Raw genomic sequence first — 21,604 nt, forward strand, 5'->3', positions numbered from 1 at the left:
ATGAACAAAACCAGGCGAGCAGACCGGGTACATGGATAAATATATTAGTAAATATAAATAAATATATTTCTGAGCACATCAGCATATTCACACATCTTTGTTTCTGTCGGACATAAATACACACTTTTGCATATATATAAAACGTATTCTTCCTTTTTTTTGGGTCATAATTTATTCCCAAGCCCCAAGAGCCAGGACAGACTCAGCAAAAAAAAAACAAAACAAAAACCAACAACAACAAAACCAAACTTATATTCACATTTCAAAAGGATCTGAACATTATAAAAAGGAGAGCAGAGACTCTGTGCAGGAAGGAGGGGGTCCAGCCAGCCCAGCCCACAGTACCCATCTCGGTGGGGTGGGAGGTCCTGGGAAGATGGTGGTCCCTGGGGAAGGGCTGGGGCTTTGGTTTTGGACAGAGGGAGTTCCGGATGCGCTGGCTTCCATCAGTTTTCAGCTGTGACTTCGGACGCAACGAAGGCAAATGAGCTCTGCTTCATTGCGGTGCTGCTGAAGAAATTCGGTGATGGAGCCCAAGGGTACTCAGCACTCAAAAGCATCGCCCAGAAGCAAGAGGTGCAGGAACTGGGAGGAGCCATTTCCCATTTTCTCGGATATTCCTTCTTCCCTTCCAGGCAGCCAAGGATGGCAGTCCATCTACTAAAAAGGATCATAAAAACCACCTTCCCGCCGGGTTCCTCCCTCTCCTCCTGCCTGAGAACCCACCAAGGCAGACGTGCACACTCTCATTCAGCTCAGCAAGCCCCGTGGAAGGGGCCCAGCACCTAGGATGGCCGTTCTCTGGATGAAATGGAGCAGCAGCATAACATCAGGAAAGGAAAACACTTTCAAGCAGGCATTGCCCTGCGCAGCCTGGTAATACTGCAGTAGGGAGTGGAAAGGGTGCATTAGTGCTGACCACTTTCTCCAAGAAGCTTGGGGCTTGCCACAGATTCAGAGCCTTCCTTTTTCTTAAGGATAAAGAGGGAAAGAGAGGAGGACTTTTAGACTGCAAACTAGGCGCTCTTTCCTTTAAGGCAGTGAAATGCATCCCTGGAGGCTCTCAGCCTTCTTGACTCCTAAAGAAACCAGTGGCAGCACCTGGACTTCAGGACCCTCCCCTCTGTAAAGTCATCTGAGCCCTCCAGGAAGGTCAAGGATGTAGGGAACTGGTTGAGACAAGCCATGGGCCACGTGCACAAGAAGTTGAACTGGGGGAATGTAGACCCACTCCTGGGGCTTTTTTCCTCCAGCTTAAAACTGACTTCCCTGCAAAAGAGAAAACATCTGAGCTTGTGTCTTCTGCTTGCTCTGTAGAACAAGCAAGAAGATCCCAGAAAGGTTAAAATATAATTCTGTTGGGATTGCTGATGAAAGAAATTCAGCTCTTCTCTAGACTGAAAGGTCCTGCAACGTCTCCCCCAGGAGACAAGAAATGAACACTATCAAGGGAATAATGTTTTCTTTAAAACAGTGCTATGGGATGACTTGTAATACCATCATTTGAACGTCAGTGACTGATTAGCAGCTGGGACAGAGATGCCTTTTTCAAAGATTAAGGGCAGCAAACCCTGTAGAAAGCTTTCCACCAACAAAGGAAGGCAGAGGCAGGATTATCCTGAACTGGGACTACATAACCAGTGCGCTCTCTCAAACTGGAGAAGAAGCTGCTGCTTCAAAAGACAACACAGAAAGCTTAATGAGCACTGAGCAGATGGGCGCAGTCTGTCCCTACACCACATTTCAAATTGTCAGGAGTTACCTTCAGCCCCAGTGTTGTACCCTCACCAATGCTTCATTAGCATTAACTCTGGAAACACTTGGTGCCGTATAAATGTGCATTTCATGTGGGAATCTGGCTAATTCTTTGGCTTGAATGATCATTTAGGGCAATGAACTCGACAGTCTAGTTCCCTGCTATATGAAAACTGTTTGGGTTCTATATGTTTTGAATTTGGCACGATTTATTTTACTTGAATGTAGGAAATAAGGACTAGTGACAGTCCAAAAAAAAACCCCACAAATGGGAGGGAAAAAAAAGTAATAAACCGAAAGCCTAGCAATTTCTCAAGTTTTCTCTCTCCACCATCAAAATGTTAGAAAAGGCAGAAGGGTATTTTGAAAAATTCCTTCACAGGATTCATGTCAGAAATATGAAGATAAGGCTGGGTGATGGATGGGGCTCTGCTCTGCATTTATTATAGACGCTTTTGCTGGGGATTTTTGCTGTGTCTTGGGGCAACAAGGGAGGAAGAAGAGAAGCAGGAGCCATGTGAACTCAAGGATTTTCCATGACTCCTGTGACAGAGGCATCTCAGGTTTGAAATATGCTCAACAAATGAGATGCTCTTTACAGGGCTGGCCATCACACCTATTCTGAGGATAGGTGGAGGAGTTAGAGGATGAGTGAGAGACTTGTTCACATTGCCAGATGAGAGGGTGAATTCTTTGCAATGCAAAGAGTCTGGCCCAGCTCCTTCCCAGAAATGCTGACATTGTCCCCGTGTCTTCACCTCTCCTGCTGCTGGCAAAACGCAGCAAATGGCCGAGATGGCGTCAGCTTGAGGGACAATGAAGTGATCAAAAATGGTGAGAGCTGTTGGTTTCCAGCGAAATCAGAAGCAGCACCTTGCAGGGCAGACCTGTGAGTGGTGAGATGGAGAATAGCTTGTTCCCGTGTCTGAAATAAGAGTGGAGAAGTTAAATGAAGAAGTCTGGCTTTTGACCTAAGTGAGGAAATGAAGTCAGGAGCTACCAGGCCACAGAAAGTAATTTCTGCAGCTTTTGGTCTCGAAGGCTTGTTTATTTTTGAAGTGTTTAGCAAAACCTTCTGTGGCATGAACATGCCAAAATAGCAGCTTGCACTCACTCGGTGAGCTCTCCAGCTGGTGACTCCCAAGACCGGCCTCTGAGCAAGCCCGCCCACGCAGATAGACGCCAAAGGATGAAGATGGGCTGCCTGTGCCTTCAAAGGAGAAGGGGACCTGGAGAACACAGCTTTGTGTTTGTGTGGCCATCGCAACGTGGGAACATGTGAGGAGACCACAAGTGTCACATTGCTTATTTGCAGTCTGCATCTTGGCGTGGGACATGCAGGTCAGGGCTGGTTTTGCAGAGAGCAAGATGGGAGCTCCTCTACGGCTGGTACACTGAACATCTTTGTCCACTCCAGCTCTCCAATAAGCAAACAGGCCAGTGTTTTATTAAACTGAGTGTTCATGGACATCCTGGGCCTCCTCTTCAGATCCTGCGTTCAAAGAAAAGGAAAAAGAAAAGTGTCAGCTACAACTAGCTGAACGTTCCTGGACTCTGCAGCTGCGGGGGCCTTAACCCTGCAACACAGAGAACAGATGCTGCAGTGAAAGCCACTAAGTTTCTCCTAGTATTTTGGAGAGACTTTTCTGGCCACCTCCCCAGTCAGTTTATTCCTTTAAGTTAAAAGCACAATAAAGCGTAAAGATAAGACGTCAAGCTACTCTTTAAATATTTCAGAAGATACAGGCTAAGGGCATGGTGCACCCCAGGATTCACATCGCTACTACATGTTTGCTTTTGAGGCTTTTCGATGTTTGCTCTTTGAGGAAAATTTGTACAGCTATTGTAAAAATTATTAGCAACAGAAAATAACACCGATTCATATTAACACAAGTGCCACAGCAGCACCTTCCAGGGACAGGGGACCACAGCAACAGAAACTCCAGACAACAAAAGCAGACTGCAAGTGATGTGTGTGCGCAAGAAAAGGATGGCAGATGCATTTCACGGTGTTCAAGAGATCGGACAAATCGCTTCCGAGCCCCAAACAAGCTAAACCCAATGAGTGGTGGTTGGCCACAAATGCCGATCCCTCATGCCCAGCCAGCAAGGACTGCAGCTCACGCCTTTTACCAGCCCCTTCCGCCTGGTGAATTATTGACCGGCAAGTGCTGAGTAGTTTACTTTGAAACATTCGACATAAGGGCTGCCTAGAAATGGTGCACCCTGCGTTACTGCTTCAGATAGATAGTCCCTTTCTCTTCAAGTGACCGGGTGTTGATGCACACCGCACGGTCCCTTTCCCAGATGTCTCGCAGGTCTGCCCAGAGCTTTCACGCAAAGTCAGCACAGCCCAGTCGAGGCACACATGCATTATTTTTCACATTTCCCTTTTCCTGAATGTTCCCAAGATCAAAAGGAAACAAATGCCTATACAGATATTCATAGAGAGCAATTCAAAAGAACTTCTCAAAACAGTCACAGCAAATTCTTGTTTGTCATAAATCAGCAGCCGTAGAAACAAGACCTCTGAAAATTAAATACATGGGAAAAAAACAAACAAATTGAGATTCTGCTTTGAAAATTTAGCTAATCAATGTGGGAAAATTAATGCACAGACACAGTGCTATACATATACATATGTGTACAGGCATGGCCAAAGTGCCAGGAGACAGAATTTGAGCGTATCTGGTGCTTGTGATTTGCGTCACCGGTACATTGAATGAGCCATCGCCAACTGCTTCCCATGTACACCATGTGCAACACAAAAGAGACTGTACAGTTTCGATCACCCTGTGGTCGGTCAGATGCCCTACGTTTCAAACAGCATTATTAAATATTTTCTGAAAACTGTGCCTCTGTGACTGTCCCCTGTTATACAAACAGAAAGGAAGGTTTAAAAAAGGTCTTGAATTGGGAGACAGAGAGGTGGTAGATCACTCTGCTGCTGAACTGGCCATTGAGACCTGCACAGGACAATGACCTGAAGGGGCACACCTCAGTGATACAACAGAAATCTAGTTCCTTGGGTGTTACGTTTTAATAGTGGTCTTTTTCTGCCCTCTAATGCCTTTCTCCCCTCTCTAGTAAAGATCAAAGACATGACATGAAAGGGAATGGCTAAGAGGATGAGCAGGAGATGGAGGAGAGGGGGAGGATGCTGACAGCGTGCTGCAGGAGGTGAGATTTCCCAGAGAGAGAAATCAAGGTATTTCATCAGCCTGTGCTGGGAGTAATCTGGCTGTTCTGGGGTGAGATCCACGCATGCTGGGGTGGTTTGGGAAGCTATCTGGCTGTAATTCACTGCTAGTTGTCTGACTTTTAAAAGGATCCATTCAGCATTGCTTGAGGATTGACTCTTCAGTGAAACGACTCCCAGGTATAATCTCCCAGGCAAGAGAGGGAGGGATGTATCTTTATGCAAACCCCACCAAAAAAAACTGGTGGGGGTGCTCAAGGAAGCAGCATAAAATCCAAGATCATGCAAGCACCTTTGGTATCATCTCTGGTGCCCCAGCAATGGCTGCAGGCAGCATTATTCCCCGCGATGCCTGTGCATGGCACTGTCTGCCCAAATGGAGTGTCTCCAGGGGCTGTGGACCGAGATTCAGCCTCTCCTTGCAGCTGGGCAAGGTGCTGCATCCCACAAGAGCACCGTCAGCTTCTGGAAGCCCTGGTTTAGGGACTTCCCGAGCCAGAGATTGTATTTGCATCTCTGCATTTGATAGCTCTTGATCTAGGCTCTCAAACCCATTTAACTTCTGGCACCTACATCCTCTGGGCAATGAGCACCAGTTTCACTACGCACCGTGTGGGGTGTTTTAAAGCTTCTGGTTTCCATTGATGCCACCACTTATTTTGTTAGAAGACCAGTGAGTCTCTCTTATTTGCCTTCTCCCCTGCTCTCCTGATTTCATACCCTCTCTTTCATATCCTCTGCTAATCATCTTTTCCCCACATGAAAGTCTCTATATTCTTCCCATTTTCTCAGAAAAACCTCATTGTTGTGACTGTACTTGATATCAGTCTGCACTTCTCCCAAGTCTGCTGTATCCTTTTTTGAGAAGCACTGATCAGTGGTGGATGCTAGCTGTGAAAGCACCACAGGCTTGTGCAGTTGTATGAGAGCACTTTCTGCTTGTCCCCCATTTGTTTCCAGCTAGCTCCTAATAATAATTTGATTTTTACTTAGAAGCAGTTCTGCTCATGCATGGCATTTTGTGTTACTTACACGGGTTTTCATCCACCACTCTATTTGCCAGTAACTCAGCCACAGGAGATCCCTCTGTAATGCTTTGTAACCAGTTTTAGAGCTGACAATCCTGAAGGATTTTGTCTTTTATAAACTTTGCTATCTCCTCTCCTTGTCCAGGATATTTATGAGCTTGCTGAAAGGTGCAGACAGTTGGAGAACTCCACTTTCCTCCTTCTCCATTAAGTAACTTTCCTCCATTAAGACTGATTGGCACTTTGTCTCCTATTTTTTAGCCAGTTATTTACCTATGAGAGCATCTTCCCTTTTATCCTTTGAGAGTTTCATTCCCCTAAAAGGACTGCGAGGCGTTATCTCTCTCTACAAAAGCTGTGCTGCCTCCTCCCCTGGTTTTCACATTTAACCATGTGCCTACAAGTCAGACCCTGTATTTGAATTTTTAACAATTTGCTTGGCAGGAAAGTCAGGATCATTGTTCTGTGGCTTCAGCTATTTCAAGCTGATATTGCCCTCAGCTCTTCCTTCTGGCTCTGGGCATGGGTAGCAGATTGCAGTCCACGTTCACGGTTTAGCAGTTTTGTGCCTGAGCCCCGGCACAATGCCCAGGTGAGTGATCTGTAGCCCCGGCAATTTGTTACTATCCACTTTATTGATGTGCTTCAGAAATGTTCATTCTGATGATTTGATTTATGAGGGATCCTCTACCCCATGCCCTGAATGGAGATGTGCCAGGGTGAGAACCTCCTCAAGCACTTCCTCACTGATCACTAATGCAATAAATTCAGTTTGCTCTTCTGCTATGCAGTTACAGCCCTTGACATCCCTCTTAGACCTGCATTACTCCCTGGACCTGCAGAGCCTCTGGCAGCCTTCTTCCTTCTGATTGAGTTGAAAACATTTGCATTAATAGTATCTCTCTTTTTTAGAAGTTGTTCACAGAAATCTTTCCCGGCCTGCCTCACCAAGGCTCTGCACTTAGCTTTGTATCCAACTCTTTTCTGATTTTTTCGTCTAACCACACCTTTGCTTCGGAAGAATGGCTTCTTGCTTCTAATTGTCCTCTCTGCTCTGCTGCTTGGCCAGCCCTTTTCTGGGGCTTTAAATGATCCCTGTGCCCAAAAGCATCTTATTCTTTTGACAGCTTCTTTTAGTGCTATTTGAAGAAGATTCTCATGTATATGTAGGCTCCTCTTTTGCAGCCTGTGCTAATACAGTGTAACCCTAATACCACACTCCTCCTACTTAGGCACAGTTGGGGATTTTTGTGTTCCTTGTCATTGGACTTTACACTCTCCTTAACACAGTGTCCCTCCCATGCCACCAGAAGAGACACACTCTTCTCCTCTCTGTAATTTCACCTGGGAATTACAGAGTCCCACTGTTTGTTTTTTTTTTAAACTGGGTTTCTGAAAAGTTTATGTCAAAACTTTAATTTAAAGCCAGGCTTTCTAATTCATCTGCTTATATTTTTAGCCTTACAACATTTATCTAGAGTCACATATGCATTTCTCCTTGGTCTCCTGGTCTGTTTTTTGTGTCCTGCTTACATGAGTCTATTAAGATTGTTCTTTGCTTTTTTTACTTGTTCTCTATTGATTTATGTCCAGTCCCTTTCTAAGATAAAGAACCAATAAAGAACCAACATGTTTTCAGCTTGATGGCTTGTCTGCATAAGCCCTGCATGAGCTCCCACTCTCTTCAACTGTCCTCAGTTCCTAATAAAATTAAATCCTTTCTTTCTATGTATTTTCTCAATCTTACAAGGAGATTTTGACTCTCTGGCTGGTCCTGAAAGCATCCGCACAGAAGCTACTGCTGTCAAATAGACATGGAGTCACACTGCTTTCAAACACATTGTCCTTCTAGCTCCTGGTAAAGGGAGGTAAGAGGGAACGAAGGTTGCGTGTGCTTTGCAAAGCACACTGGCACTGGCTCTGGGTGTCAGGGAGCCTTCCCCCATCAGGAGGGGGGGTACAGATCTGGGCCACTGGGACCATCTACAAAGAGACAGAGGTATCACAGCACGGACCCTTGCAATGCCCTGGACATTGCAGCACCCAGCACACCCTGTTAGGTGCACAGATTCCTGCTCTGGTGACCTGGGGAGCCCTCCCAGTTTCATTTTGAAACGGGAGCTCTGAGCAACTCCTGCACAGCCTGCCCTCACACCTTTCTCCATGTGGAGATTCCCTGCTGTGATCCTGGGAGGGCTGTGTCCTGGTGATATCGCTGCCCACCGCCTCCAGCTCAGGGGACACCAGCACTCAGAGCAACCTGCAAACCAGAGAGACATCTCTGCACTGCTGCCTCCTTATCTCTTGAAACAGCAGCATCCCTCCAGGCCCTTTGAAGAACCTCCTGGATCACCTATCATCTGCAGTGTCAGGCCCTTCTGTGCCTGGGAAAAAAATCTGTTCCTGGGAGTCTGGGAGCCCTGAGTGCCGCAGGCGGCCAGCACCATGCCCCATCCAGCCTCTCCCCGCTCCCTGCTGCCTCCTCGGCAGGCGCTCCATCACCAGGAGCCTGGGTGCGGCGTAGGGCTGGATAGACGAGCATGGGGAGGAAGTTATTATCTCCGTGGCACAATGGGCACGGTGAGTCACGAGTTTAAGGCCAGTGTTTTAACAGAAATTAGGCAGCTAGATCTGTATTTGGTACCTAAATCAAAACGATTTGCCTGAGGACCTGCAATGAGTCAGTGGCAGGGTGAGGAAGGGAGCCAGGCTCTGCTCGCAGCCAGCACCTGCCCATGCTGACTCGTGGGTTGCTGTATTCAGAGAAGCCTGAGAGAGCAAGACCTGGGAAAACTCAAACTCAGTTAGGTCCTTTCAAACAGCCTCATCCCAAATGCATTTTCCCTCTCTCAGTGAAAGATGTACAGCAGTGAGGCAAAGGGCCAAACTTTAATTATGTCTGATTTCCAAAAGACACTAAAAAGTAACTCCCACGCAACAGAGGCAGGTGAGAAACGAGGGATGTGCAAATCCATAAACTCATTTAGTCTGTTCTATTACCACGGCTATGCACACTTCCTTCCTTATTGAGTCCAGTTAGCTGGGGTTGGCTAAAACAACTAGAGCCCAATAAGCCTTAACGATAATGACTCTGCCAGTAAGACATCCAGACTGATGTAAGGACACTGAGAAATGTGGTCCCACACCTTCCTTTGGGAGATATTCCAGCTGCTAGAGATGTTTAGTTAAAAACAGCCACCTTATTTCTCATTTGTATTATTTTAGGACAAGACTGCAGGGTTTGATGCACTCATGAACAGACTTGCTAATCATTCAGGCCATCATCTCCAGACAGGTGAGCTCTGAAACGCTCCTGTTCTCAGTGGTCCTGTAGGAAAAGCCCACCGTGAACGTACCAGGTCTACTGGCAGCCAGAGTACCTTCAGCAGACCACCCTCATTCACCTGCTTGCTGCAAGAGGCAAACACCAGACTTACCCTGACTACCCTGCTGGGACGGGCAGTGAAGGTGAAGACTCAGACCGTGTCTGGGGGTGCCCGTCCCTGAGAAAGCAGCAGGAACCGTGCGGTTTCCCTCCCGTCCTGACAACCCCTCCTCTTGCTTTTTCAGCTCTGAGCTGGATTGTGGCACTAAACACTTCCAGAGCGGCCGAGAGCCCAAGCCACCGGGCAGGGGAGCGCTTGGGATCAGGGGCTGGACTTCAGGTGAGCAGCGGTAGCCAGCGGGATGGCCATGAGGAATGTGATCATCGCAGGCTTTGGGCAAGGCTGGGTCCTCGGGCAGAAGAGCGGGGTTGGGCTCCAGGGGACACTTTCTTTTCCTTCGGTGATGACGGCTCTGTAAGCTGTGTCTCGGGGGCAGCGGGACAGGGGATGTGCCAGCGGCTCCCAATTGTCTGTTGGCATCTACACTGAAGTCCAACCTGTTTGGAGAAGCAGAGGGGACATGAGGGGGCTCCCGGCCTTGCTGAGGACAGGCTGGCTGTCCTGCCAGAGCTGCGTCCTGTAGCACAGCGCTGCTTTCCAGAGGCTGCTGACAGTGATGGCTTTTCTCAGTCCTCTTTTGTGTCCGAGCACTGTGGAAGCCAACTTTGGCCCCAGAGTACCGGGATTTGCGCTGCCCAGGCCCCTGCCCAGCCCGCCCAGGGGGACAGTCTGTGTCTCTTCTGTAGTGATGGTGCTGGTGGTGGTGGTAGTGGACGTGGCTGAGCACCTGGGGCTTGGCTGGAGCAGCACCCCCAGGCACCATCAGGTCCAAGGACCTGGGCCGCGTCTCCCTCGGTGGCCGCAACTGCTCCTGGCCGTTGTCTGTGGCAGGTCCCTCCGAGCTGCAGTACACGAAGGGGTCGTAGTCGCTGCTGAGGGAGCTGCGGAAAGTGGAGCAGCTGCCATGGATGCCCTGCAGACTGACGTCTGTGCAGTTCAACATGGAGTCACTGGAGGAACCGTGGCAGGGCCCCGAGCTGGAGTCACTGCCCGGCCCGTCTGCCAGGTACCCGCTGTGCTCTGTGAGATAGCTCTCTCCGGAGCCGCTGCTGTTGTGCTGGTGCCCGTGGCCAACCCCCCGGCGCGGGGCGGGTGCACGGTGCTGCTTCTGCGCCAGGGCTGCCTGGAGCCCTAGGCAGGGGGGCTGGGGCTGGAGAGAACAAGTCCTGTGGGGTGGCAGTGTCTGCCCGCACGCCGAGGGGTTGGGATGCTGCTGACCCAGCAAGCCCGGGGCCAGGGGGGACGGGTGGCTGCAGGCGAGCAGGGAGGTGTCTGGCCTGTAGGGCATGTAGTGGATGGTGCCAAAATCCAGCTGGGAGAGCTCCGGAGAGTGGAAGAAGGGGTTGCCACGGGCTGGCTCCGGGGGAAAGCTCCTGAGGTTCGTCTGAGGATATGCGTGTGGGAGGTGGTAAAGGGCATGTCCCGGGTGCTGGCGGAAAAGGTGGAGTCGCCGTCCGGGCTCCATGTCCTGAGGGGCCAGCCTGGAGCCAGCAGCCGTGGCCTGGTCCACTGAGTCTCTGGCTGTGGAGAGAGAAGGGAGCATCCAGCATACGTCCCACAGCCCAGCTGCAGTAGCCCCAAGCACGCGTGAGCCTCACTGCACTCCCACTGTGGTCCCACGTCCCACACGTGCCCTGCAACTCCTCACTGCCACCACCAAACCGTCTTGGCGGTCCTGCACACCCAGCACCTCCCTTGCTGTCCCAACCCTCAGAGCCCACCTCCCTTTCCTGCAGGTCCCAGGACTGCAAACCCCTCCTCTTGGCGCAGGTCCCAGCCCATGCCCAGCACCTCACTGTACGTTGCATGGGCTCACACGCACAGGGACCCTTCTCCATGCACACACTGCCCTGTACACCCACGTGCACAGAGACACAGGCTCCTGCTGACGCACCGACTGTATGCATTGCCCAAGGGTACATGGACCTCCTGGGCACAACCCCTGAACCCAACCTTGGCCCTGGCTGGGAAATGCTGTGTCTGAGCCCTACCAAGAATATTGAACATGCAAAGCGGGCAGGTGTGGTGTTGCTGCAGCCAGGGGTCAACACACTCCCGGTGAAACTCATGGGAGCATGAGATGATCCGCAGTTCCTAGAGAGAGGTGGAGAGAAGAGGAGCGTGAGCAAGGAGAACCACATCCCAAGACCTAGATGGGACCTCCTTGATGGAAACGAGCCTTGTAGGATGGAAAGATGTCTAATGGCGAGTGATCTGCAGCCCAGCTTTGCACAGAACAGGCTGTGCAACAGCCTGGCAGTTCTGGTTCTGCTCGCTGCATCCAACTCTGAAGGTCCAGAGGGGTGCCAGCTCTCAGCAATAGGGGGGTTTCAGGCTGAGTGCTTTGGAGAAGCAAACCCCACTTTTACCCCATTGTTTCAACATGGATGTATTATGGACATTTTACCCTACAGTGACAGCTGGAGACCCCACCTGAATCTGCAGGCAAGTGACTTCAGCAGATGCAGGGTTTTTCTGGCCAAGGAGCAAATCTATCAATGCCAGTCCTTTCCTAGCCCTCAGGAGTTGCTGAAGGAAACATCCCAGGGGCCTCCTGGTTTCCTGGCCTCAGCTCCCACCGCAGCTCCCACCTGACTGCGGCTGGGAAGCTCAGAGCCGTGGCTAACCAGCAGCCGTGCCCACAGCCTACCTGGCCCTCGCTGAACTCTTCCAGGCAAATCGCACAGACCGGGGCTGAGCTGCAGCTGCTGGCCGAGTCCCACCGTGACGTCTGCCGGCATCTTGCCTGGTACTTGCGTGTGGCCAGCTGCCTGATGGCCTGCATGGTCTGCTGCTGCAAGGAGTCCTGCCAGGGAGAAAGGAGGCTTTAAGAAGAGGGTCAGCCTTATGCTGCCATACTTCTCATTGCCCTTCCATTTTCAAAATGGGATTTTCAGGAGTTTGGGGGTGATACTCATTTCCAGAGCTGACTTTTTGTCTAACCTGTCTTAGCCAGAGTAGCCTTTGCCACCAGCAGGAGACATCAAGTACTGGACATTCGAAATCACTCAGCAGTACTGAATTTTTGAGCCCCAGAGGCTTGTCTTTCTACAGGACACATGAGGTATTCTCAAATCTGGAAATACATCTGACTCTGGAAAGATGATTATTTCATTTGTGAGTTTCTATTAAAAATACTAAATCTTCTGCTCTCTACCAATACAGACAGTACTGTTAAATCAAGAGCTGGTAGGCCAGCTCTGTAGCTTTGTGTGCTGGGACAAGCTCTGAAAAAGTTCTGGGACTGGCGAGGCAGCAGGAGGAGAGCAAGGCCACTACCCGAGAGATGCTGCCAGCCCATCTCAGGATCACTCCACTCATCCCTGGACTGCTCCTGCCTCATGTGGCCACGTCTTCAGTTCACAGAGAGGTATATTTCCCCTCCCAAACTGTGTCCATTCCTGCCCTTCACGTGTTTCTGTTTGCTCAGACACATCTGCTGCGTCAGATTCCAACCTGAGTCCTGTTCAGCTGGCACTTTGTGCGGACGACAAAAATCAAAATGATGACAACGACAGTGCTGACCACCGTGAGAAGAATCCACACGTCGTAGTCTGGCTGTTGGATAAAACAGGAAAGCAATTACTCTTGTGTGACAGGGGTGGGAATTAGAGGGTAGGCAAGGGAATCCTGAGCTCCTCCTGACCATCAGCCTTTGAGTACATGATCCTTGGCCAAGCTCTACTTCCTTGCTCTTTACAGGTAAAAGAAAAAGGGTTCAGTCTTTTCTGTACATTCCAGCACAAATGGAATTTCTCTGTCTTGCACCATCTCAGCTCCCTGGAGGCCATGGTCTAAGGTAGCACAAGATAAGAAAATCAAGGCTTGGTCTCACCTGAAGAGACAGGGAAGCCCCTCACCTCACTTATGACATTTAAGCAAAAGAAACTAAATAAGCTGAAAGCACTTTTGAGCCTTTGTTTGCAGCATGCCATCTGAATGCTGCAGACAGGCAGCTCCTGCAAAGGGCTGGGTTCTCCGACCCTGGGGAGGAAAGCTCAGCATCTTTGGGAAAGTCCTATTCCATGGCAAAGCAGCTCAGGAGGGAGGATACAGAAAACAGTGGGAATGGTGTGCCTCTCACCCAAGCTGGTGGCTCCTTGACCTCTATCTTCACATGGGCCTCTCTGTTCTTGTTCACGACACCCATGAGCAGCTCAGCATCGCGGCCTCTGATCAGAACCACAGGCTGACTCAGACCTCTGGGCTTTCTCAGCTGTAAAGAAACAAACACAGTGAGACATGGTCCAGAAGAGCTTGAAACAAGGACTATCCCGGCCCCCCAGGCACGTCTGGTTCCTCCCAATGCTTCTTGCACACACTTCAGAGCCTGACTTCTCCCCCAAACTTGCACTATCCCTCTATGGTGAAATCAGATGGAAGCTCCTCCTCTTTTACCAACTCTTCACCATGCCTTTCTTTATTTCCTTCGATGATGCCTCCTCATGCACAACTGGACACTGCTCAGTGTCTCTCTTGTGCTCCTCTTTCAAGCACCTGTGCAAAAGTTCTTGGTCTCTCCTCTTCCACGTGGTAACAGCCAAGAACACTGCCAAGTGCTGCCTTTGCTACAGAAATGCTTCCTCATCTCTTCCTCTGAGACCCATCAGTGTTCCCCCTCCTCCCTCTGTGATCTGCAGGACATTCAGTTTGTTTCTGCTCATACCAGCAGTTCTCCACCACAGCCCAGGCAGCTTGGCACAGGCTGGCCCCGCAAACGTCCGACTGCCCTCTCCTCCAGACTGACCTGAATCAGGGTGGCCATCTGACCCACTAACCACTTCCCATACCCTTACTGAGCAACCTCAGCATCACCTCAAGGGCCTGCACTCGCTGCTGCATTTCTCTGGCATCAGAAATTAAGTTGTAAGTGCATGAAAGAACCACAAGGGATGGATCCAGTGAGCCAGAGTCAGCCCAGCCCAGAGTTTTGATAAGCTCAGCACCCGCTCCCCGATCTGTCCTCTTATCTAAAGCTGGATGCTTTTCATTATCCCTTGATTATTTCGATGGGGAACATATTCCTTTCCAGAGATGACAGCAGTGTTGGTGGAAAGGACCTCTGGAGGTCTCTAAACCAAATGTCAAACTTGCAGCAGGAGCATCACCAACAGCATAGCAGAGTGGCTGTGACTTTGGCTTGAAAACTCAGGAAATCATCTTTCCCCTAAGGTGCGCCAGGGCTGTCAGTACTAGATGGGATTGGGTAATCTGTGACTTCCCGAGGAAGCGTCCAGCTCCTGGCGGAAAAGCTGAATTGACCAGACAACATCCTTTAAGAGCGGCGAGGTGCTGTTCACAGGCTGCTGGCCTGCTTGCGCTGTGTGGAGATCTGGATGTGCCACGGAGCGAGCAAAGAGAACAGCACTGTCCGTGTGCGTGGGCGAGCTGGGTGGGAGCCAATGCTCAAAGCCAGCCCGCAGTATCCTCCTGGGACCTCCCACTGCCTGTTGGTGGCTAGTGGGTCCTGACCTGGGCGCGTTTTGGGAAGGGACGGGGCACTGTGGTTTAGCTGATAATATCAGTAGGGTTTGTACCTGATCAGCAGCGCTTTCATCATCGGTAATGTCAAAAAGGATTGCACGGGCTCCACGCTCCCCCGCCAGCTTTGCCTGTCCAAAAGAACAGAAGCCTCAGTGGACATTTGCTATTGTACTTCTGTATTAACATTTACCATTTGGATATGCATCTGCCTCCCTGGCTCTTCACAGGAGAAAGAAGCACCTACTGCTTAGGTTGAGAAAATAGTTTACACCTTGGTTTCTGTACTTGTGTTGAGCTGCTGTGCCTGCCCTTGCTAAAGCTCTGCAGTTCATGGATGGTTTCTCCCTATAGTTGTGAAGGTAAATTAGTTTGGTGGGCTTGGGGTCATCCATAAACCCAAACACCAAACTCCCCAGCTGTCTGTGCCATGTGCCCCTTTGCTTCAGAGCTGGATTTGCTGGGGAGGGATCTGCAGCTGACCGCTAAGCAGCCGTCCCGTCCCAGGACAGCAGAAACCTCTGCAGGTCCCCACTTCTCACAGTGGGTGGGGGCCCCAGCCGTGGGCTGTCTGTGGGCCTGGCTCCCACACACACTGCTCTCCCTGGTCCCTGGGAGAAGCTCAGGCAATGCCTGGGCTGCAGGTCTGGTCTAGGATTAGGAATGGGGTGGCTTTTCACAGCCCACCGGTTGCTGCGGTCCGAGGAGGACAGCTTTGAGACCCACCCAAACAAGTACACATGCCACCCTGGTGAGGTCAAAGCGCACTGCCTGGAGGACCTTGCGGGGTCACCCACGTCCTCCCACCAAGCCCTTCAAGCCTTCCAGGCAGGCAGAGGCAGCCTCTTGTGAAAGGGAGACGGGAACGTGAACAAAGTGCAGGGCTGGGCCGCTGTTACTCATGCGGAGCCCTTTGATCTGCGCGTCCCCGAGCGCCTGTGCAAACAGGGAGCTGCCGGAGCTGCTGCAGCAGTTTACCCACTGCATTGCCAAACCCCAGCTCAGGGGCCAGAGGTCAGTGCTGCCGCTTCCCAGCTGCAATATCAAACGCGCGGTGCCGGCTAAGCGAAGGGAAGGGGCATTCCCGACGCAGTGGCGGAGCAGGTTCAGCTCTGTCTTTTGCTCACAGGTGCTGGTCACCTCCACGCACCTCGTGGGGGAGAAGCTGGGTGCCAGAGGTGGGTGCCTGGGTCTGGCGACAGGGACGAGGATGTGAATGGAGGTGCAGATGGTCAGGAAGACCACGGAGGCAGGGATGAAGGCTATGAGTTGCTGATAGGATTTGGCACTCTTGGGTTTGGTATACCAGATGGGGAAGCTGGAAAAGTGGGATCAGAGGCTTGGGGCAGGGATCAGAGACTGGGGTCCTGCCTGGGATCAAAGGAGCCTCAGCGTTTGCCAGCACCGAAGAAGAAACAGGACTTTCAGGTAGTGACTTCCATGTTGGAGCCAGTGAAGCTTTGATGAACAATGAACAGCTCTACAAAGATTTTATCCTGCTAAAGACACCGACAATGGGGAAAAGAACAACTGAGACTGGGCAAGTGGCTCTTCCCAACATCTTCCTGACTCCTGTTGCAAAGGACACAACTTTTGTTTGGGCTATTCACAACCTGTTTGCTGCAAACATTTTCTGAGTGCTTGATGTCTCTGCATCGGATTTCTTCAGCCACATAGCACAGGTGACCTCCCTCTTCAAGGACTGAAACACTTCTGGTGCAAATATGTATTTACAGTGTGATTTAGGAGGTTTGAGCAGTCTGTCCACCAGACTTGCAATCACTGGTTCACTTAGGAAAAAAAATATGCCAAAAAAATCACAAATGGTGCATCAGAAGGAAAAATAAATCACTTTGAATTGATTCCAGAGGTATTTTCCATGCCTTCCTCTCCCCTTGAAGACGAGGCATCTTCCCTACTGGTTTTAGCTTTGGATGCAGTGCTAGAATTTAAGAGAGGAGAAGCAGAAAAGTGCATCAGGTGGCTGGTGGAGTTATTCTCATGCGGGGCTGGACGGGGTTGTCTGTGTGTGCCGCTTGGCTGGGTGACAGCTAAAGCGGAGGTTATGATAACACTTTGCACATGGCTATTTTTATCATCATTGATATAGTGCTGCAATTCAACATGCAAAGCTCTCCTGCAGGAAACACATGCCAGGAAAAGAAGGCTCCTGCTCCAGGCAGCACCAGCCAAATCCCTGCTCTTGAGGACAAGCGTTGTCCAGGGATTCTGAGGAAGGTATCTGCATGATGTCAGAGGGAAGGAGCTTGGCAGAGGCTTCAGGAGGATGGAGAGGCAGCCAGACAGCAATTGCAGAGGAACCAAGGTACAAGGCAGGGCCTGGGCATGTGTCCGGCTTAAGGAGCATCTGCCTGTGTTCATGGCTGACCTAGTCCTATGTGGGGGGAGAAGAGCTGTCAGCCTCCCTGGGTGAGATCTTGGAGCAGGACTACCTGCGGGCAGGATGGCAACCGATGTCATGTTCAGCTGGATCTCAAAATCCAGTGTTGTATTCGACTCTGATAACAAAGCAATGATGACTAAAGGCCAGTGAAACTGTCACCCTATCAAGTCATGAGCATGGCAATGAACTGAGGGGTTTATTTGCTTTGGGGGGGTTAGTGGTCCTGGAGGAGGGATCAAGGCTAGTGAGGATGACCACAGTGCAGCAATGCACCATGTCTTGTCCCCGCTTCCTTAGCCAATCACTGGACTCAGTAACACACTGGTACTTCCAGTACTGTGATCAGAGACTCAAAGATTAAGGACAAAACTAGCAAAACAGTTTTTAAACCTTTTAGGTTCTTAAGTGGAAGATGAGTCTTCGAAGCTGCTCCTTTCTCCTGTTGAAGATCTTCCACGGTAGCTGCACTGACCAAACCAGCCATTACTGCCCCAACCTCCAGCATCCTCCCCTGTGAGATGCAGCAGCCTGGGACCACTGGAACACGATGGTCACATCTGGATGGATATGGGAGAGGTGGAGTTCCCAGCTGTGTTCCCTAAGGCACCTGCAGAGCCCTTGCTCTCATGTCTATCACAAGCTGCACTGGAAGCCCTTGGGTTCGCTCTTTATCCCACCATCCTCATGCACCACTAACACTCACGAGTGGGACCAGGCCATTTTCCAGATGTGGGGTAACTGATAGCAGGTTGATAGCTCCAGCACACTGGCTCATGCTAACAGCTGGCATCAGCTCCAGAGCAGCAGCAAACCAAACAGGCTTCCACCCTGGTCCAGAAAGGGATAGGCATCGCTGCCTGGCTGCCCATGCAGCTGTGGGGAAGCAGCCCTGAGGTGGCAAATCCATCACAGCATCACATCCTTTTCCTTGCTTTTGTTGCCACAGCCTCTGTGAAGAAAACTGCTGTGCGGGAACAGCTGCTTGGTACAAGTTTTGCCTGCCTTCTTCAGCCAAGCTGCAGGAAGGACAGAAAAGGACCCTGTCCCCAGCATGTCCCTACCAGCAGAAAGCAGACAACAGGGGCAGCATCACCTGATTCAATCCAGAGAAAGCCAAGAAGGGCTAAACAAGTTGGTTATTTTCATGTTTGTGCTGTGCTTGTGGAAAATAACACAATATTTACTGCAGAGACAACAAAAGGACGTGGACTGAACTGCCAAAGAAAAAGCTAATGTTAGTCTTATCCACGCAACTTTATCAGAGACACAAAGACTTTAAGGCTTAAAATGACCCTCGTTCCTACCTGACTTCCTTATTACCAGGGAATTGCACCAGTGACCTCAGCTTTTGACACAGTAACTGCTGCTTCACTAAGGTATCTATCTCCTTCACAGGAGACCTGGTCTGAAGACCTCTGAGATCTCACATCCCCGTCTCACATCACCATCTCACAGACAGTGGCCCACGCTGTTAACAAGTCATGTCCCACCACTAGTTTGTCTGGTTTGTGTTTGAATTGCGCAGCGCTGATTCTTCAGGTGCCTCATCCAGTGAAGCATTACAGTATTACTTTTAAAGACAGGGCCATAGAAGATGTTTTCTGTGTCCACGTTTTCCCACAGGACAGAGGACGCAGAGAAACACAAATCCCCCCAACAGGCTTGCGAGCAACAGGAGGCTGCAAAACAGGAGGGCCACAAGGCTGCTGGGCAGTAAAGTGTATGGGATGCTGGGGTAAGGTCTGGGCGCCCCAGAGCTATCAGGGTAGGGAAAACTCCACACCTTTTACAAAGCCAGGCAGCCCAAAAAGCAAGGAGGGGTCGGTATAGGAGATGGCTGGCACACTGTCTCTCCCAAAAGACCCCTTTGGCCAAGGACCTTGCTCTGTCCTTGTCCTTTTCTCCACCTTCCAACAGCTCTTTCCCACCCTGCTGTCTCCTGCTCTTACTCTTCCCTGCACCACAGGTTTTACTTCCCAGGTTGGTGCCATTCAGGGCATGTTTGCACCTACCTTGTTAGCCAGCGACAGGCAGGGGTTGGGATCCCGATCCGGCTGTTCAAGCTTGACAATGGTGATGAATCCCGATTCAGTGTGTTCATCCTCACTGGTGTTGCACAGGGATAGTGGGTGGGACTGCAGGACAAAAGCAAAGGGAAACTCAGATCTTGGGGCTCAGCACTGCAAAGTGGGGCTCAAGCCCACCGCAAACTCTGTGCCATAAGGACCTGCCCAGAAGGTGTAGGACACCCCTGCGGTGGCCATCACCACCGCTGCTACATCCCATGGCCCTGTCTGGGAGTCAGCAAGGCTTTGAATGCCATGAGAAGCAAGTCACTGTCAAATTTTTGGTCCACCGGAAAGATGTTCCAGGGAAAGGTGGAGTTTCTATCCTGGGCTGCACTCAGGTCTGGCTTTGTCCCCAGTCACAGATATTCAAAGCCAGAGCAGCCCGTGAGACCACAGCCCTTGACTTCTGGGATGGAGCATGCTGAGAGCACAGGTCCTGAAGCTGCAAAGACTGCCAGCACCCTCGGGCCACAACCTCTCTGCCCGCAGCCAGCTTGCTCCCTGCCAGCGCTCTCGGCAAAGCAAAGGGACCACAACAAATACAAACCTCTGGTGCCTTCAAAGATTCATCATTTCTTGTTTCTCAGCTGCTAAACTCAACACTTTATGACAAATTTGCAGAGGAGAAGCCAAAGGAGTGAAAAAAATGAAAGCAGGTAGAGAAGTACCAGGAATGAGAAGGAAGAGGAAAAGCTCCCAATAACCACAACCCCAGTGAGTCTTGGAAAAATATTCATCAGCTTGAGCCAAACCGCTGGCAGCAGGGAGGTGGGATGGGAGCTGGCAGCAGGGAGGTGGGATGGGAGCTGGCATCAGGGAGCTGGGGTTGAGGCACCACGTCTGGGTACACACCTCTGCAGAGCATCCTACAGAAGGGGATACGACGTGCCCCAGCACGTTATGGGGGCACAAGCTGTGGGGCTCACTCCTGTCAGTGGCACTTGGTTTGGGTTTCGGTGGTCAAGTCCACCAGAGGTGGAGCCTGTCCTGCCGCTGGGTCAGAGCTCGGACGGGCAGTGCCTGCTGCCCATAGCTGCACCTCATTCCTGTGCATTCACTGTCACGATGACATCCACTGAGCACAGCTCTGATTCTTGCCTGGAAAGTGTGTAATTGCCTCTGATTTTCCAGTCTAGCAGTGGAAGGACAATGGTCTTGTGCTGGAGGTTGAAGGAAATTGCAATTCAGGTACTGGCTCCCTCTTGGGCGTCCCATCATCTTGCATGAGCCCCCCCAGCGCTTCCTATAAAAGCCATCTGGCTTCCTCCTCTGTGACTACATTGTGGGTCACGAAGCACACAGGTTATGGCAAGCCTGTAGACACTACGGTTGCTGGACAGCTTTTGTTACTGCATTGGTGTGTGGAAGTGTGGGAAACAAGCAAGAAAGCTCAACGTTACAAACCAGGAGGATCAGGGCAGGCCTTGTATCTGGTGTCCATGCAGAAGCATGTCTGGAAGGCTTGCCTACCCTGCAGGTAATCCTGCAGCAGCATCCTGGTGCTGTGAAAAAAAGGCTGTTGTCTTGGCAGATGTAAAGACGGGGAAGAATTGTCAGAGCAGCCCAGGGACACCCCACGCTCTTGTCCGCACTTGGCCATACCCACACTGCCCCAGGGGCTGTGAGGCAACGTCGCTCCCATCCTTAGGCTGCTGCGTAGCCCAGCGTGGACCCGGGGTACCCAGAGACGCGGGCTCATCCCTTGGCACGGGGCTGCGGGAGCTGGGGAATGGGGCAGGCTGGGAAACAGCCAGATGATGTTTCCTCTTCCCTGCCAGCTGCGTATTGCAGAAATCCAGCTGTGGGGGAGAGGGAGAATGGGGCTCATTTCACTTCACTCCAGGCACGCTGATGTTGCCTTTTAATGTCTGAGCGGGTTGCAGGAACAGGTCCTTCAAGGGCGCGCGACTCACACGGCCTGTTTTTAGTCGTGTCCTTCAGGAGGGGATGCAGCGTGCCCGTTTCTCACTCCCACCATGAGGGAGTGTGGGCGACTGCTCAGATGCAGCCACCTGCGTGGCAGCCTTCAAAAGCCAGAGGAGAGAAGCAGCAGCACCTCCGCTCACTCGGAGATGCAGAATGTCCTCCTTGGCCCTCCTGGGCGGGGAGAGGGGAGCTCAGGCTGCGGAGAGGTGTGGCGGGCGGTGATGGAGGTCGGCTGGGGCAGCGCGCTGCGAGCTGGCCCGGGCGCGGCTGGAGCATCCTGCATCCCCCCAACAGCG

General features: G+C 51.1%; 1 protein-coding gene across 1 annotated transcript; it reads right to left on the reverse strand.

Moving 5' to 3' along the window:
- Window positions 1-3,203: 3,203 nt before the first annotated feature.
- On the reverse strand, window positions 3,204-19,479 carry RNF43 (ring finger protein 43; the record flags this gene model as incomplete). Its single annotated transcript, XM_010294196.1, has 8 exons — window positions 3,204-3,247; window positions 9,420-10,949; window positions 11,420-11,522; window positions 12,079-12,234; window positions 12,885-12,986; window positions 13,513-13,644; window positions 14,966-15,040; window positions 19,326-19,479. Coding segments are annotated over 8 exons (2,296 nt in total), but the record flags the coding sequence as incomplete, so codon positions are not given.
- Between the last annotated feature and the right edge of the window lie 2,125 nt (window positions 19,480-21,604).

This window comes from Phaethon lepturus, unplaced genomic scaffold (assembly GCF_000687285.1).
Source record: "Phaethon lepturus isolate BGI_N335 unplaced genomic scaffold, ASM68728v1 scaffold43590, whole genome shotgun sequence".
Lineage (NCBI taxonomy): Eukaryota > Metazoa > Chordata > Aves > Phaethontiformes > Phaethontidae > Phaethon > Phaethon lepturus.